General features: G+C 49.3%; 1 protein-coding gene across 11 annotated transcripts in view; it reads right to left on the bottom strand.

Annotated features, from left to right (window-relative positions):
- Positions 1 to 16,508, bottom strand: part of LOXL2 (lysyl oxidase like 2) — an 87,706-nt gene that overhangs the window by 41,933 nt on the left and 29,265 nt on the right. For all 11 annotated transcript variants that reach the window (XR_013446596.1, XR_013446597.1, XR_013446598.1 and 8 more), the window contains one exon: positions 10,671 to 10,846. Coding sequence is in view for 8 of the 11 variants with exons in the window: in XM_078069506.1 (XP_077925632.1) it covers positions 10,671 to 10,846 (176 nt within the window). In the remaining 3 variants the exon portion in view is untranslated. The remainder of the gene's footprint in view (positions 1 to 10,670; positions 10,847 to 16,508) is intronic.

Genomic DNA, 16,508 nt, shown 5'->3' with positions numbered 1-16,508 from the left:
GAGTCAGACCAGAGTGTACGTGAGGGGAGAACTGCCTCCCAGCTGCTCTTGGACTCGGGCCAGGGGGCAGCAGGGAAACCTTCGTGGCACGCATTCAGGGCTCCCTGCTAGCTAACGAGCTCCCATAGGCCGCTCAGAGACTTCTGTGCAGGAAAACACACACAGACACACAGAACTTCCCTCCTTACTTCACTGCTGTGGAATCTCTTCCATAACCACAAGGGTTAGATTTTTTTTTTCCTCAGAAGTTCAACTCCAAAAAAGAGAAGATGTGAAACACTGAAACATAGACACATTTTTCTTTCTTTTCTCACAAAGGGCTCTCTAGACTTGCTGGTTATACATTAAGACCAACAGCCCAGAAGCTGGTAATGCATCTGGCACATTTTCAAATTAAAATTAAAGTCTGAATGCTGTCTCTCTTGCCAGAGATAAGAGTTCACCCAGATCTCCAACAAGGCCTTCCTCCAAGGAATTCACAGAACCTTCTAGACTTGTCCTACTCAGAACTCATCTCATCCCCGGCAGGGCTCGAGCCCTGAGAGTGATGATCAGCCACTTCCAAAAGGGCAAATCAAGGTGCAGGGAGGCGAGGACCTGCCTTGCTTCAGCCAGGGGGCTGGTGGAAAGAAAGGCTGGTGCAGGAGGACCAGGGCAGGACTCCCAGTCTTGTGTCTGCACGACATTTCACATCTGCAGCATGTGTGAATGACTGGCAAAAATTCCACAATGTGACAGTCTGGGGCTGTCGCCAATGAGGAAAAATCACAAATTTTGAAAGTCTAGTTGAAGATTGCATCAGGTAAAGATACAGGGGGAGGCAAGGCAAGGCAAGGCAAGCAAGCAAGCCTATAAAGACGTACTTCACAATTTGAAAGCTCGACACTGGGTGCAAAGCCCCCCATCCCGGGAGGCATGTTTGTAAGGGCCCCACCTTAGCCCAATTATCTTCCTTCCCTCTGCTTTAGAAGCTGTCCTTGAATATCAGCCCAGGCCCTCCCACCTGAGAAGGCGTCCCAGGAGAGGTGTCGAGGAGGGAGGACGGCAGTGGTGAGCTGCACGAGTACGCAGTCACCCCAACGAGAACGCGCGGCTGGTTCCACACCACCTCTGTTTGCTTAGCAGGCCCCATCCCTCTACTGCTAACGGCTTCCTGCATCTTGCTCCCTAAGCCCTCAGCTGCCTTTATTCAGCCGTTTCAAAACCTGGCCTTCCAGACCGAGATCCATTTTCCCAGCCACCAGCTCGGCACCTTCCTCAGCACCTCAAACCAAACACATCCAAGATACCCTTAACCTTTCCTCCGCTCACCGAGTCAGGCTCCCGCCCTTCCAGCTTGCAGACCACAAGCCTCACCTGCGTTCTGCACCTTCCCCTCCTCACGCCTACCGCCCGGCCACCCGCCGACGCCTCGTCTAGCCTTCCGTCACTGCCGCATTCCTATCTCCATCTGCCAGTCAGGTGGCAATGGGAACCGTGGGAGTGAAATGACTGGGACTCTGTCATTTCACACAGGCTGAGCGTCTCCCCGGGGTGGAGGACTCGCTGACCCGGTCCACCTCTCACACCACCTCACCCACTATGTAGTCATGTCTTGTTCCAAACCTTCCCATGGCTCCCCAGGCCTTAGGCTCCCTGGTCTGATCCACACCATGCCCTGCCTTCCCTTTTTCCAGCCAGCGACCTTCTTCTCTCACTGCCAGGACATCACTCCTTAGAGCCCAGCACTGAACCTCCCTGCAATTCTCCCTTCCTTCGCTCTGAGTCCTATGACCTATAGTCCCTACGAGGACAATGTCATTCACGCGTTTGAACCGTGTCTGCTGAGTGTTCCTGGCACCGTGTGAGGCCAGGGACGCACAGGCCAACCCGACACACCAGTCTCCTGCTGTCACTCCTGACGGGAAACAGCACCATCTCCTCCACGAAGCCCCCTTCCCCAAATATCTGGTCCACGGAGATTGGATTTCTTTATTCCCCGTGCATCTGTTTTCTGAGTCGCTCAGTTAGTCCTTGATTTAGCCTGACCACCTTGTACTCTGATTATTTATCCTTCCAATGTGTTTTTGCCACCTCAGAATTGTGAGTTCCTGAGGGCAGGACGGTCCCTTATTCATTTCTGTCTTACCCACGGCCCCTAGTGCCAGACATGACACAGAGTGGGTCTTCAAATATTTTTGGAATGAACCAATAATAATTTTTAAAAATCCGATTACAGGAATTCGTCTTAGCTGAACACTGAGCTCCCAAGCCAAAACTGTAATAAAGACTCCCTTTATTCTTTGTTTAATGCAAAATAAACTAGGCAGTACTTGCTTCTCTTCACAGCATAAGTACTACTTGTATGACTTACGGATGGACAAGCAGAAGGTCTATGCTCTCTCCACGCGCTCCCTTCTCATCGGGGCTATTGACACCCTCCCTTGCCTCTCACAATCTGATGCTAAGGGAGCTACTGAGCTGAATTAAAAGCTGATCTGACCCTCAGCACACATCTAGATGGTTTAGCTAAGTGGGTATCATCTGTAAACAGCATGAGGCAAGTTGTAATCGAAGAATCTGGCCACAGTGTAGTTACCTCCTTTTTTTTTTTTAAGATCTTATTTGTTTATTTATTTGACAGAGAGAGAGAGCACAAGCAGGGGGAGCGGCAGGCAGAGGGAGAGGGAGAAGCAACCTCCCTGCTGAGCCCCCTGATGTGGGGCTCGATCCCAGGACCCCGGGATCATGACCTGAGCCGAAGGCAGACACTTAACCGACTGAGCCGCCCAGGCGCCCCTGTGATTACCTCCTTTTGATGATCAAATCGGGAATTCAGGGAGTAAGGAGCCTAAGTAAGAAGTAACATTCAGGGACTTCCACCGGGTCAGATGGATGAAGGGGAAGAGAGAAGGCATCGCCGTGATTGCTGCTCCTCGGCTCCATGTGACGGACACCAGTTGGGTGGGGGTGGTGTGGAAAGCTGGGTCATTCTGAGCCACCAGAGGAAAAGCCCAGCTGTCCGTCAGGGCCCTCCTCCTATAAACCAAGAGCCTTATAAAGCTGCTGGAAAATCGAAGGCTCTGTATTGCATTTTCCAACCTGAGGGCGCTGGGGTAGGTAAGAGAGACTGCTTCTTTGGAGAACAAGTGAGCCCTGCTCTCTGCAGGAAGCTGGCAGGACACGTGCTCCGGCAACCTGTCCCTCCGACCCAGCAGGGGGGCACTGAAGCCACAGACCAGCCAAGTCCCGGGCCAGACTCCCAGCTGGGATACCTACTGTTTCTCAGGGTAATTACCACCATGGTAACAAAGGCACGATTTGTGGAACTGTCCTTCACTACTAGACGGTAATCTCCAGGAAGGCAAGGCTGTCTCTTTATTCCCAGTGCCCGGCATCGCATCCTGTGCTCGATTAAAATGTGAATGCATGACCACATCCACCATCCAGCTAACTCAGCAACAGCCTCATGGGGATGGAGTGGGGGGGATTTTGGGCACTGACCCCTCCGGCCTGGTTGAAGTGACTCATTCGAACTGCTCCGGTCCACTGCAGCCCCACCCTAGCCACATGAGTGGACCGTCCTCCAGAACGGATCCCCCAGCCAGGGCAATGAGAGTCTCCTGCTCACTTCTCCCATCTTGCATTCCTTCCATATCTAATCTTCCACATTCTCTCTTCTCTCCCTTTCCAAACTGCCACAAATTTCCCATCCAAGTCACCCTTTCGAACTTTGAGTCCATATGCTGTCCATTCATTTATTTCATCTAGGATAAATGGTAATGCAACTTACTTATTTCATCTAACAGCTGAGTACAATGTTGCTTATTTACTTATTTCACCTCACACACAATTATAATCGGATTTGTACTTTTCAGAGTTGTGTGAACAACACCCTGGCCAGGAACCAGGTTCCCAGGTTTGTCAGGATGTGCCCAATTTCAAATATCTTGTTCTGTTACCCGCATAAATGCCCTTTTGCTTTTCAGATGCTATGACCTTTTTTCAGTTGGGAAAACAGGTCACTCTGGAACTACTTCTCTTGGTTCCTTGTGATGGCTGGCAAGCCCTGACCACACAGAGACTCAACAAACAGAATCATGGAATGTTAACACCAGACAGGATCTTACACATACATCCTTTTGCCCAAACTCCCTGTGAGCTACGAGGCGAACCCTGCACAGCTATGGCTGATGGTCCTATTCAACGGGTCGGCGAGACTAGGGATTCAGAGGCTGTGGGCTTCCACACAGCTCTTCACTCCCTTGCTGGAGCACCCGGCTCAAACAGCCCACTTGCCACCATTTCTCCTCCTGCCACAGAGGGAGGCCATCTAGCTCTCCTGCAGACACCACGGGAAGCAGGACTGTATTTAGGCTTGGAGGGACTCCCACCTTCGAAATTGCAGAGATGAGAACAGACGCCCTTTCTTTCCTAAACCACCCAGTGCAACCTGTTGAACCCACTCTTTGCTGGGGGGGATGCAGGGGCAGGGGGACACTTTTGGCTGGAAAGTTCTCAGACCTTCCTAGAGGTCCCAGATGCTAGCGAGATAAGGCTGCTGCTGAGAGGGAAATCTTGAAGCATCCTGGAAGCTGCGGGTGACTAATACAAACCTGGACTCCTGGAATTTTAAGAATTCACACCAGCCTCAGTTCCTGTGGTTAAGAGAAGAAAGCGCTTTTTCAGGTCTCCATGCCCTTCCAGAAGGATGTGAGAGCGTGGAGGGTAGGGGTCCCAGATTCTCCCAGCTCTGGCCTCATTGTCCCTCTGGTGGTCTCTCCAGACCTCAGGGCTGCCTCCTGTCACAAGGAGAAACTGAGGCTTGGGGGCCACTTGAGGGATGGGCCCCAACTAAATCTCACAGCCTGGTGGTTTCCGATCATTTCTGGTAACCTAACTGCCTTTGCCAAAAAGCCTTTAAAAAATGGGTATGGAAGAAGGTGGTGTGAGGGGGTGAAGAAAAGGAAAAGATCTGTATGTTCCCTGATCTCATAACACACGGCTCCAGCCTTGAGCCCTTCTATGAGCACATGACTTAGCAATGTGCAAAACAGCCAGTGTGGAGAGGTCTACTCAGGAGGGCATCTGGATTTGTAATCTCTTCTTATCTAATGCTTTTTCCAACTTGTCCACTGCCACAGACAGGAAGCAAAGCCTCTCAAGTTAAGAGCCTCTGAAATCCTGGGAGGTTTGGTGGGGGCTCTGTTTCCTAGGTTTAAAAAAGATCCGTTTGCTTGGAAGCAACAGTATTTTGCATTGCATGCTGTGGTCCTGCTTGCCTCTTTTTGAGAAGGTTTTGAGGACTGGCCTCCGACTCATTTGCCTTATGAGAATGCTATTTTACAGTCCAGAGACCCAGGAAGGGTTACGCACTCGGACACACAGCTGCAAATCTCAGGCTCCGCCAGACCGGAACTCAGGGGTCCTGCCTTCAACTCTGGGGTCTAAGAGAGGCTCCAGAGCAAGATGTAACTATACAGTCTGCGTCAGAAAACCAGAGAACTGAGACTCTCCCTGGTGAATTTTCTGGATGCCGTGAACCAAGGTTGGTAGATTGGTAGGGCTAACCTACTGCAGCACTTTATAGTCTGCTAAGCACTTTGACAGAAAGCATCTGAGTTTTCACATTTAAAACTCCCTTGTAAATGACGAGTGCATGCTGTGTCATTTTGATGGAGAAACCATTGCCACTCTGGCTTCCCGACTGTCCTAGCTGGAAGGGACAGAATTCAACCAGCTCATCTTAATGAAGAGAATGGACTTGCCCAGTGTTCTGGCTGCTGGCCAACAGGAGCTCAGGGTCCAAACCTGTGAACTCTCCCTTGGTGGGGCCATTCCTATGAAGGAGATGTGCTGCTTCCCTTCTTTAGATCGGAATTCATGACGCGTCCAAGAGCCCCCGGGGATGCCCCAAGCAGATGGAGGAGTCCACTGGAAGCACAGTTAGCTCATTGAATGAAATTCATCAGCCAGGCCCCAGGGCTTAGTGACTCATGCCTCTGGCATTCCAAAGTGGGATGAACTTGGTCTAGACCGATGCTCAGTTTTCTTCCACTCTCTGCTTGGGGAATTCCAGTGTGCTCCGGAGAAGGCACAAGCCTATGAGGGTCACCTCAAATGGTCTGTGACCTGCCCCCAATCTCCAGGAGTCAATGAGGATGGATGTGAGAGATCCTGGCCATACTCTTCAGAGTAGGGTGGGAAGAGATGGGATGGGAGGGTGGGGGAGGTGTCCTCGTCACATTCATTAGGCCACTCATTTGCACCTGGGGTCATAAGCCACAGAGAAAGCATTAACTGATACCTCATTTTGATCACACTCCACTCTTGGCCACTTTTGAATTTATGGACCCCAAATTGGGGACGTCAAGGGAGGGCCTTAGTGCTCACGCTTGGATGTGGAAGAATAAGGGCAAAAAGTCTGCTCCTGCTTTCAAGGCTAAGGTTGGGCAGGCCCAAAGAAGAGGCAGGGAGAGAGCCAGGGTACACAGCACACATACCAGCGGGCATTCGTCCCGTAGTGTGCGCATGTGTGCGTATGAGAGAGAGATGCCGATTCACACAATGGTGTGCACTGCCAACAGCCAGCTGTGGGCGCCCCCTGTGTGGGCTGGGGGTGTTCTCGTAAATACAGAGTAAGGAGGGATCTTAGAACTTGGCAATCGCCTCATCCTGCTTCCTTCCCAGGGTAGGAATCTGGCTGCACATTCCTGGCAGGAGGTCATCCCGTTCCTGCTTGCATGACTCTTGTGACGGGAGCTTGCTGTGAACACTGTGCCGTTTGCACTGTGGGGCAGACCTAAGTGTTACAGAGTTTCCACAACGGGCTGAAATCTCCATCCCATTACCTTCTTACCCATCTTGGTTCTGGGTTAGAATAAATCACACATCTTCTCCATGGTAACACTGCAGATATTTAGAGAACCCACATGGCTCCCCTCCTCTCTCTCTTCTTGTCCCCATATCTTCATTTCCTCATAGGATATGGTTTCCAGACCTGTCTCGGTCCTGCTGGTCCATCCTCTGGGTGACCTAGCTAAGAGATGGCCCCAGATCTTGAGGCCAAGAACCCTGCGCTCAGTTCTTGATCTAAAAACAAAGAATTTAGGGGAAGAATTCTTCCATCAGCGCATCAGTGCACATTCATGTTTTGGGTTTTTTTTGTTTTTGCTTTTTTTTACCACCATATCACAGCTTTGGCTTATACACAGCTTTTAGTCAACCAATCCCCTTCAGGGATTTTAAGATATAATCAATGCTTTTCATTCACTCTCCCTCGCTTTCACTCTATGCCTGATTTTTTTTTTTTTTTCCATGAACCTTGATATAGGACCTTCTATTCATCCCTAATATATTATGGTTTGGGCCTATTATCTCAACTTACTGAGGTTTTTCTGAACCTTGTTCAGTAATGTTATAGTCCAGCAATCCCTTCTAGTTTTGTGTCCCTTACAACTTTTATCAGGGCCCATTTTAATCTCCATGTGAACGTCTGCTGTTAGAGAGGCAGGAGCTGGGCCCCAGGAACTACGGTTCGAGACCATCTGCTGTGTTCTCGGATTAACCTGCAGTCTTCCCCGGCACCATTAGTCATCGCACTGTGGCCCCACCTAACTGCACGTCCACCAGCCTACATCTCTTCCTCTCACCCACAAACGTCTAATAGAGGACATTTCTGTAGCCAAGAGGAACGATTCCATGACTTCAGCTACTGACACAGGCTATTACATGAGGTATTTCGGAGAAACTTCTCAACATCCCACAAATATCCCTATAGGTGGTCTGGGCAGCTCCCTACCCATCAGGCCAGCTCTGACAGTAAGCATGAGCTTTAGCCACAAAGTCCTAGATGGAGTGGCAACTCTCAAAGTTTCTCCTCAGACATCCTGAGATGTGGGCCCTTTCATGACCTACATTCAGCTGACACCAAAGGGAAGAGGTTCCAGGGGACCGCTCATCAGTTCAAAGTTTCCTGTGTCTGTGGCTGGACAAGAACGCTCCCAGTGTGGCTCATGGCAACCACCCTGACTATACGACAGCAAGAGGGAGGCCTTCTAGGAAGCTGCAAAGCGTGGGAGGCGGTGGGAGTCATCCCACCCTTCAAACCACTCACCCCCCACCCCACCCCAGTAGTCCTCGCTGGGTTACCGTAAATTCATTTAGGGTCTAGGCTCCTTGCCTTGGAGTGATCGTCTAGCTTTCCAAAGGCATGCATCTCGTCTTCTCAGGTTATGAGGGCCATGTTTTCTTTCCCTAACGGTGTCCCAGACCACGCTGTGTGTACAGCGACACCCAGCAAAGGTCCAGAATAAAGACAGTACTCAGCTTTTATGGTGGACTCTTAGCACTTCCAGAATAAAAATGTACTTCTTACTATATTTGGGGGGGGGTCATTTCTCTGCCTATTCTACCCAATCAAGGGTCTGCTTTTTCTAGGAACCAGATTCAATAAACACTTTTCTGTTAAAGTGCCATGCCCTTTTCCCAGAATCATTTTTTCTAATGGTGGATGAAGTCTTTTCATTCTCCCATCCCCAAAAACCCACTGACATGGTGGTCCACCTTCTTTTTATTCAAACCATCAATGACTTTCTTATGCCTGGAAACCTGGATCTTCACTTGACAATCCAACTGTATTATCCTGAGGTTCTAGGCTGAACAGAGGCCCATTAAAGATGTTACAAATAAGGTCACTTTTCTATTAAGCAGGGCGATGCTGTAAAGGAATGATTTGCTTCTATGTGCTTCTTATCACTGTTTAATTTGATATTTGATCCTGGGAGATTCTTCACCTATGGGGATGACGATCTGTGGTATGCATTCCTAAGAAGAAAATTTAGGGGTTGGAGACTCTGTTCCTATCAGGCACCTAGCACTATTTCTACTGGATACAATGGTGCATTACATAGACCCCTACCCCCCAGGAGCTTCCAATCTCATTAGAAAGTGGGTGCTAATGATCCCGTATGAGGTCATAAGGAGCAGAGATGGAACGTGTGAAACTGGGCTGGACAACCCCATCCTCCAAATCACAGACTTTACTGTAAAGCGAAGCTGTCATCAATAACTGGAACACTAATGCACATTAGCTCTTTGACAATCTCTTCTACTTCTCCCAGATAAAATAGCAGCATTTGAAGAGTGTCAGCTAGAAGCAGTCTGATCCTGCCAGCTGAGAGAAAGCTGGAAATCCTTTTCCCTGATATAATGCAGGCTTGGACAAGTTCCCAGCATACTCAGTGTGCTCTAGGAACATATGAGAAAAGAGTGGGACAGTGTGAGTCATGAGAGGAAAATGTAAAGACCACAGTCTGGGGAGAACTTCCTCTGGAGCCCAAATAGGGCAATTTCAAGTTGCCTTTCTTCAGCACTGGTTCTGAGGTCAGCTGGGGGCTAAAGCACAGTGAAGGCCTTTTGGCTTGGCTTCATGGCAGATCTCACAGTGCCTTGGGGGTGACATCCAACGTGTCCTTGAGGAGGCTGCCTACTCCGGGTGCCCTAAGCCCCACATATCTTGTATGTAAAGCAGTGCCATAAATGTTTGTTCCTTTCTGTTGTTTGGGTGGAGAACTTATTGAAAATCTAACTCTGAAACGTAGCCATAAATGTAGAAGGGTCACAAGCCCTTTGGCCATTTCCAAATGCTGACTTGGGTCAGGCTGGCAACATGAGAATCATCTGAGAGCACTTTCAAAACTAGTCTGGTCCCCTGGGGGTAATTCTGATTCAGGAGGTCTGGGGTGAGGCCCTAGTATGTGTGTTTTAAAAGTGATTCTGATCCCCAGTAGATTTGGAAACAATGGTCCTTTGGTAGCCAGCCTCCGAGATGGCCCCCGATGGTCTCCACCTTCTGCATTCACACCCTTGGGTAATCTCCTCCCACACTGTATATGGTTGGTCTCTGTGACCAACAGAATATAGCAGAAACGATGGTCTATCGCTTCCAAGATTGGGTTATGAAAGGCTGTGGCCTCCATGTTTTGCTCCCTTTCTCTCTCGAGTCACTCACTCTGGAGAAGGACGACAGCCATGTCTTAAGGACACTCAGGCAGGCTATAGAGAGCTTGTGTGCAGAGGACCAGAGGGCTCCAGCTGATGGCCAGGAACTAAAGCTGACCAACAGCCGCATGAGTCAGCTTGGGACAGGGCCCCCAGCCCCAGGTGACCTCATGAAAGAATGTGATCATAGTCAACCAGCTAAGTTGCTCCTGGACTCCTGACCCTCAGAAACTAAGTGAGATCATGAAGGCTATTGTTTGAAGCTGCAAAATTTGGGGGGTAATTTGTTACACGGCAATTGATAACTAGTACATTTTTCCAGCCCAAACCGCAAGCTCCTGGGCAGAGCACAGAGGGGCTTTCGTGCCCACCCTCTGTAGCTTCCTTTCACATTACTCCCACATTCACCTTGTAGTCTTGGGCAGTACTGATCTACTTACCCCGTCATGCCTCGGGGCCTCTATGCCTTCACCCAAGCCATTCTTTGTGTCTGGAATGAATGCCTTTTCCACACTGGTGGTCTCCCCTTCTCCAGAAATCCTCCCCTCAGTCCCCCTGCCCCAAATCAGGTTGACTTGGGTCCCCTCGTTAGCATTCACACACTCTTCCTGGAATCAGTAGGTGAGAACTGAGTTACATGGAAGAAGGAAAATATTCATTGTGGGAGTCATCAAGAACGCAGGACTTGCCTCTATGTGGTTGACCAACGAATTGTCGAATTTGAAACCAGGAATCCTTTTGTCACTGCACACCACACCCACGTCTTCGGTGTGCTTGCAGTCGGTGACGCCCCAGCCATTGGAGGAGCAGGCCGCGAGGGTGGCCTCCTTGCCGGTGCAGTAGATATTGTCCAACCAGATGGGCCCTGAAGGAAGCAGAGAAGAGAGAGACCAAGCACTGCGTCAAAGTTGGCTTGAGTCTTTGGGGGCGCCAATGTCATCTATAGAGAGAGAATTCTTCTCTAATTTTGGCAGTTATTGTGGTCATCAACTGATTTTTAGTATGTTCAAGATACTGGATATCATTCTAGGGCATCTGGGTTCCCTTTCCAGAGTAGGCAGCTGATGTGATTTGGGGATGTGCCAGATTGAATGTGATTTGGACAGAAACCAGATTTGGGCCCAGATGTCACGTGGTTAGTAGAACGGGCAGAGATTTTGGATGCTAAGCTGGGTTTCATTCTGACAGAGCCACTTAGCTATATGACTTTGGTCCAAGCCCCTCTTTCATGTCAGACACCTCAAGTGCAGGGCTGTGTACAGATTAGAGATAATACACGGCACGTGCCTGTTTGTGGTTGGCCCATCGTTACTCAAACAAGGTAACAGTGATGACGATGGCAATTTTAGTTAGACTGACCATGCTGCAGGCCAGACCCACCTTCCATCTGCAGCGGAGGCTGAACTCTGACCCCTCAGGGAAAATGTAAGCTATTCTGCAACCCAGGGTTTGGAGTTTTTAAGGCATTTTTCATATGTATCACCTCCCCTGACCTCCCCACGCCTCAGGGATAGTCATTCCCACTTCCCAGACACACAGCTCTGGCTCAGAGGGCGGCTCATCCTGCAAGGCCACCCCCGGAGCCCAGAGCCTGGTCCATTCAGTGCTCTTCTCTCTTCCTGATGTTTCCCAGCCACTGATTCAGAGATGGCCCTGCTACACTAACCCGCAGAGTCGCCCCCTCATGTTCCAGAAGTCAGGTGAGGGCAGGGCTGGGAGGCCCTGTGCAATTCTGCTTGCCTCCTGTGTCTCCACCTGATTTGCACTCAGTAGAAAATTCAACATGCAAAGTGCTAGAGGGTTTGTCACAATGAGATGCCACCTCACACCCATTAGAATGGCTACTGTCGAAAGGGCAGAAAATACCAAGTGTTGACAAAGTTGAGAGAACCTGGAGCCCTTGTGCACTAATGGTCAGCAGGAATGTAAAATGGTGCAGCCACTATGGAAAACAGTATGGCGGTTCCTCAAGAAATGAAAAATGGGAGACACAGGCTTCCAGTAATGGAGTGAAGAAGTCACGGGCATAAAAGGTACAGCACAGGGAATATAGTTGATGGTACTGTAATAGCGTTGTGCGGTGACAGATGGTAGTCACGCTCGTGGTGAGCACGGCATAACGTACAAGCTTTTCGAATCACAATGTTGTACACCTGAAACTTATGTAACGTGTGCCAACTATACTTCAATAAATAAATGTTTAAAAAATAAAAATGGGGTTACCACACAATCCAGCAATCCCCACTTCTGGGTATACACCCGGAAGAACTGAAAGCAGGGTGTCAAAGAGATATTTGCACACCCACGTGCATTACAGCATTCTTCACAATAGCCAAAAGTTGGAAGCAACCCAAGTGTCCATTGACAAGCTGTGGTATACACATACCCTGAGACTATTACTCAGTCTTAAAAAGGAAGGAAATTCTAACACAGGCTGCAACATGGGTGAACCTTCAGGACATTGTGCTCAGTGAAATAAGCCAGTCACAAAATGACAAAAACTGTGTAATTCTGCTTAGATGAGGTACTTGGAGTAGTCAAGTTCATAAAGACAGAAAGTCGAACGGAGGTTGTCAGGGGCTGGGAGGGGGAGCATGACAATTGGTTGTATAACAATATGAATGTACTAACACTACTAATAGCACATTGAAAAATGGTGAAGATGGCATAGTTTATGTTATGTGTATTTCACCACAATTAAAAATCAATTTTTTTAAAGTGCTAAAGGGCGGGGCGCCTGGGCAGCTCAGTTAAGCATCTGCCTTCGGCTCAGGTCATGATCCCAGGGTCCTGGGATCGAGCCCCGCATCGGCCTCCCTGCTCGGTGGAGAGCCTGCTTCTCTCCCTCCCTCTGCCCCTCCCCCAGGCTCGTGCTTGCTCTCTTTCTCAAAAAAATAAAATCTTAAAAAAAAAAAAAATAAAGTGCTAAAGGGCTTTCAAACTTTATCTTTGTAAGTGCCCCTGCAAAATGAAAGGAAACAAAATCAAACGTCTCCTTTTGCTCATGGCTCTAGGCAGGACTTGACAGGATAATGGAGCCAGATAACCGGGGCTCAGACTCTCTGCCTTGGGCCCGGGCACCAGGTAACTTGGCCAGCTACTTAACCAAGCCTGTTTCCCATTTCTAAGGTGAAAACAAGGATCCCCAAGAAACAGGTCACCATGGAGATTCGATGAGATAATGTATGTGCCTAGTACATGTTCAAGCCCCTTTCCCTTCCTCCTTCCAGTTCATCAGAAAAACATGGAATCCCGCTGTTTCCACGATGCAAGGAAAACGCAGATACAAACACTCCCATTGTAGAGATGAGAAAACCAAGGAGAATCTGAGGTTCTTCGAGGTCAGGGAGGATGTGGGGCTAGTCCCTGACTCCGGGGCCCTGCTGACATGCGTCTGCTGTGACGGATGGCTGGTCAGGGCTCAAACCAGAGCGCCTCAGATGCGCTGTGGGGAACAACAAGCTGAGTGAAAACATCTGGGCTGAGGGTTTCCAACTGGTTTCTCAATTTGGCCTCGCTTCCCAGCCGTCAAGCTCCTCGGAAACATATGGTCCCTAATCGATTGCTGCTTGGACAACAAACCAATGTTTGTCTTACTAAGTACTAGCAACGGAAAAGACCCTCCACATTTGCAGCGGGGCCTCTTCTTTGGAACATTCTGTGGCAAAGCTGCTGAAGGGACAGAGGTGGTGAAAAGAAGCAGGCCCTTATTCCATCTGCAACAAGAGAAACCACCCCAGCTAAGGGGAGGGGAAGCAGGACAGCGTGCAGCTGAAGGAACCATGACTCTCTCTGGCCTGCTTTACTCTTTGATAAGGAACATTTGGAAATCAGCTTCCTGGATGCTAAGCGAACTAACTTCCCCCAAAGAGCTGTTTTCTTAAGTAGCTTTAGCTCACCGCCAATGATCCTACTCTTGACAGATTCTCACTATTGTTTTTTTAAGGTTTTATTCATTTATTTGAGGGAGAGAGTGAGTGAGAGAGAGAGAGAGAGAGACAGCACACGAGCAGGGGCAGAGGGAGAAGGAGAAGTAGACTCCCCTGCTGAGCAGGGAGCCTGACGTGGGGTTCGATCCCAGGACCCCGGGATCATGACCTGAGCCGAAGGCAGACGCTTAACCGACTAAGCCACCCAGATGCCCCCTTCCCAGGTATTTTTTCGTAGATGGTGGAAGTGTAAATTTCTACATAGCCCAAGATAGCATCACCAGGCACGATATACTAATTTAGCTTCATTCCATGACAATATTCTTCCCTGTATGCGTCCTATCATCTAGAATATTCTGATTGCAAAGCAGCCAGCTTTGGCTCTGCCTGCCGGGATGCACGGTGGGCCGGGCACAGTTCGGTAGACGCCATCTCAGAGCTACTAGGAAAGCGGCACTTGGATTGTAGATGCGGCTCTAACTTTGGACACGAAAAGCCAGCCAATCAGAGGCCGAACCTCTTTTCTACTGTCCGTTCATTCACTCTAAGAAATGCTTCTCCTGACGAAAGGAGAAATGTATAAACCAATCCATAAACAATTTGGAAGATAGAGATCACAAATGAAAATCTGAATGCCGGAGTGTTCCCTGAGTGGTCAGGACAACTGTTCAAGTTAGAACCTCTGGGGCCCCACTGTGGTCATCTGCTGGCTTTGTTGCTCTGATCTGAACAATGGGGGGTGAGGGGCAGTGCGGGGGCGCTGGGGAGGGATCAGATCTGAGCTCAGGTCTGAAGACAAGCAAAGGAGAGCAATCATCTCTGGTCAGGTTTCTGTGAGACCCAACCAGAGGGTGAGAAATAGAGCAGCTGTCCCCTCTAGAACCCTCTGAAGGGGTCCATGAGTTCCCTGAGCTCAGAGACACTTTAGGGGAAAAGAACTCTTAACAGTCCAGGCTGGAAAACCCGGGAGGCTCGGGTGCTCTCCTGGGGCTTCATTACTACAGCCTGCACATCAGGGGCACAGGTGATATAGTAAGTGCTCGCTGTGGTGTTCCCAGTGCACGCACGGAGCTGACCTGCAGGTTAAACTCCTTCCACGGGCACACAGCCCAGGGCACTGGTCACATTCTCTGGTCCCTATGCCAAGGACTGCCTGCCAGGTATTCTCAGTATTCTCCTCAATCAAAATGAATTAATCAGCTAATACTTACGGAGGGCCCAACATGTACCCAGTGCTAAGCATCCTAACCTGAGGGGCGCCTGGGTGGCTCAGATGGTTAAGCGTCTGCCTTCAGCTCAGGTCATGATCTCAGGGTCCTGGGATTGAGTCCCGCATCGGGCTCCCTGCTTGGCGGGGAGCCTGCTTCTCCCTCTCCCTCTACTGTTCCCCCTGCTTGTGCTCTCTCGCTCTCTCTGTCAAATAAATAAATAAAATCTTGAAAAAAAAAAAAAGAATCCTAACCTGATGCTGAAGAATTCAAATACCTTTGTATTTAAAAGACCTCTCATGATGCAAAAACCAAGTATCATTTTATATAGACAACATAATCCTCAAAGTCCGGGAGACAATTTTTTTTAGCATTTGTTTCTCCCTTCGTCTTTGATATTTCTCCTTCCCTAAGTCCTGCTGGTTTCAATATCCACCCAGATGACCCTTCAAGGACTCTTTGGCCTCTTGTTACTATAGCTTCTCTCTGCAGCATCTTTCCCTGGCCCTACGTCAGCCACTCTCCCACGATCGTAGCTTAGGCCTCGTCATTACCGACAGTGACACCCCTCCCCAATGTCCATTTCAACCCTTCTGCTGTGCATCTGCATCTCCACCCATCCCCAAAAATGTTTCTAGCATGCTCTTTCTTCTATTGCAATCTCCACCTTGACTGTGACCCCAGCAGCCCTCCACACAAGTCCCCGCCACGTAGTACCGTCCTACTTACCCAACCCAGACTCCAGGGACCATGGTTTCAATTGCTCCCTTGCACACTCCCTCTGCTCCCTTGAACTCTTCTCCCATCATCCTCCTTGGGTGGCAAAGTCTGAGCCAGGTTAACCCACCTCCCCGGCCACCCCATGCCCACTACTTGTGCAGGTGAACTGGGATGGGGAAAAAACCACACCCATCTAATCTGATGTTAGGTAGACTTTAAGTCTGAGTAGAAATAAAATAAAGTGGTCACTGGAAAAACCCCATAGTCATTGGAAAGTATTTGTTATAAAATACCTAGGCTTGAGAACCTGGGATTGAAAACACAAACCTGATGGATGTTACCCCTGGATTACTCAACCAGCAGAATACATGGAGATGTAGAAGTGTGGAGACATGTCCAGAGGTTTCTGTTTTTCATTTTAAAGCAGACTCCGTGCTGGGCATGGAGCTCAACGCAGGGTTTGAACTCACAACCTGAGATCTAGACTTGAGCTGAGATCAAGAGTCAGATGCTTAACCGATTAAGCCACCCAGGTGTTCTGACATGTCCAGAGTTTTGTAAAGAACACAGGAAGTGGTCTTTAAAAGCCCAGCATTTGCAGGGCGCCTGGCTGGCTCAGTCGGTTGGGCGTCTAACTCTTTATTTCGGCTCAGGTTGTGATCTCGGGGTT

Source organism: Halichoerus grypus, chromosome 3 (assembly GCF_964656455.1).
Source record: "Halichoerus grypus chromosome 3, mHalGry1.hap1.1, whole genome shotgun sequence".
Lineage (NCBI taxonomy): Eukaryota > Metazoa > Chordata > Mammalia > Carnivora > Phocidae > Halichoerus > Halichoerus grypus.
Note: the sequence above shows the minus strand (reverse complement) of the source record. Positions and strands in the feature narration are given on the sequence as shown.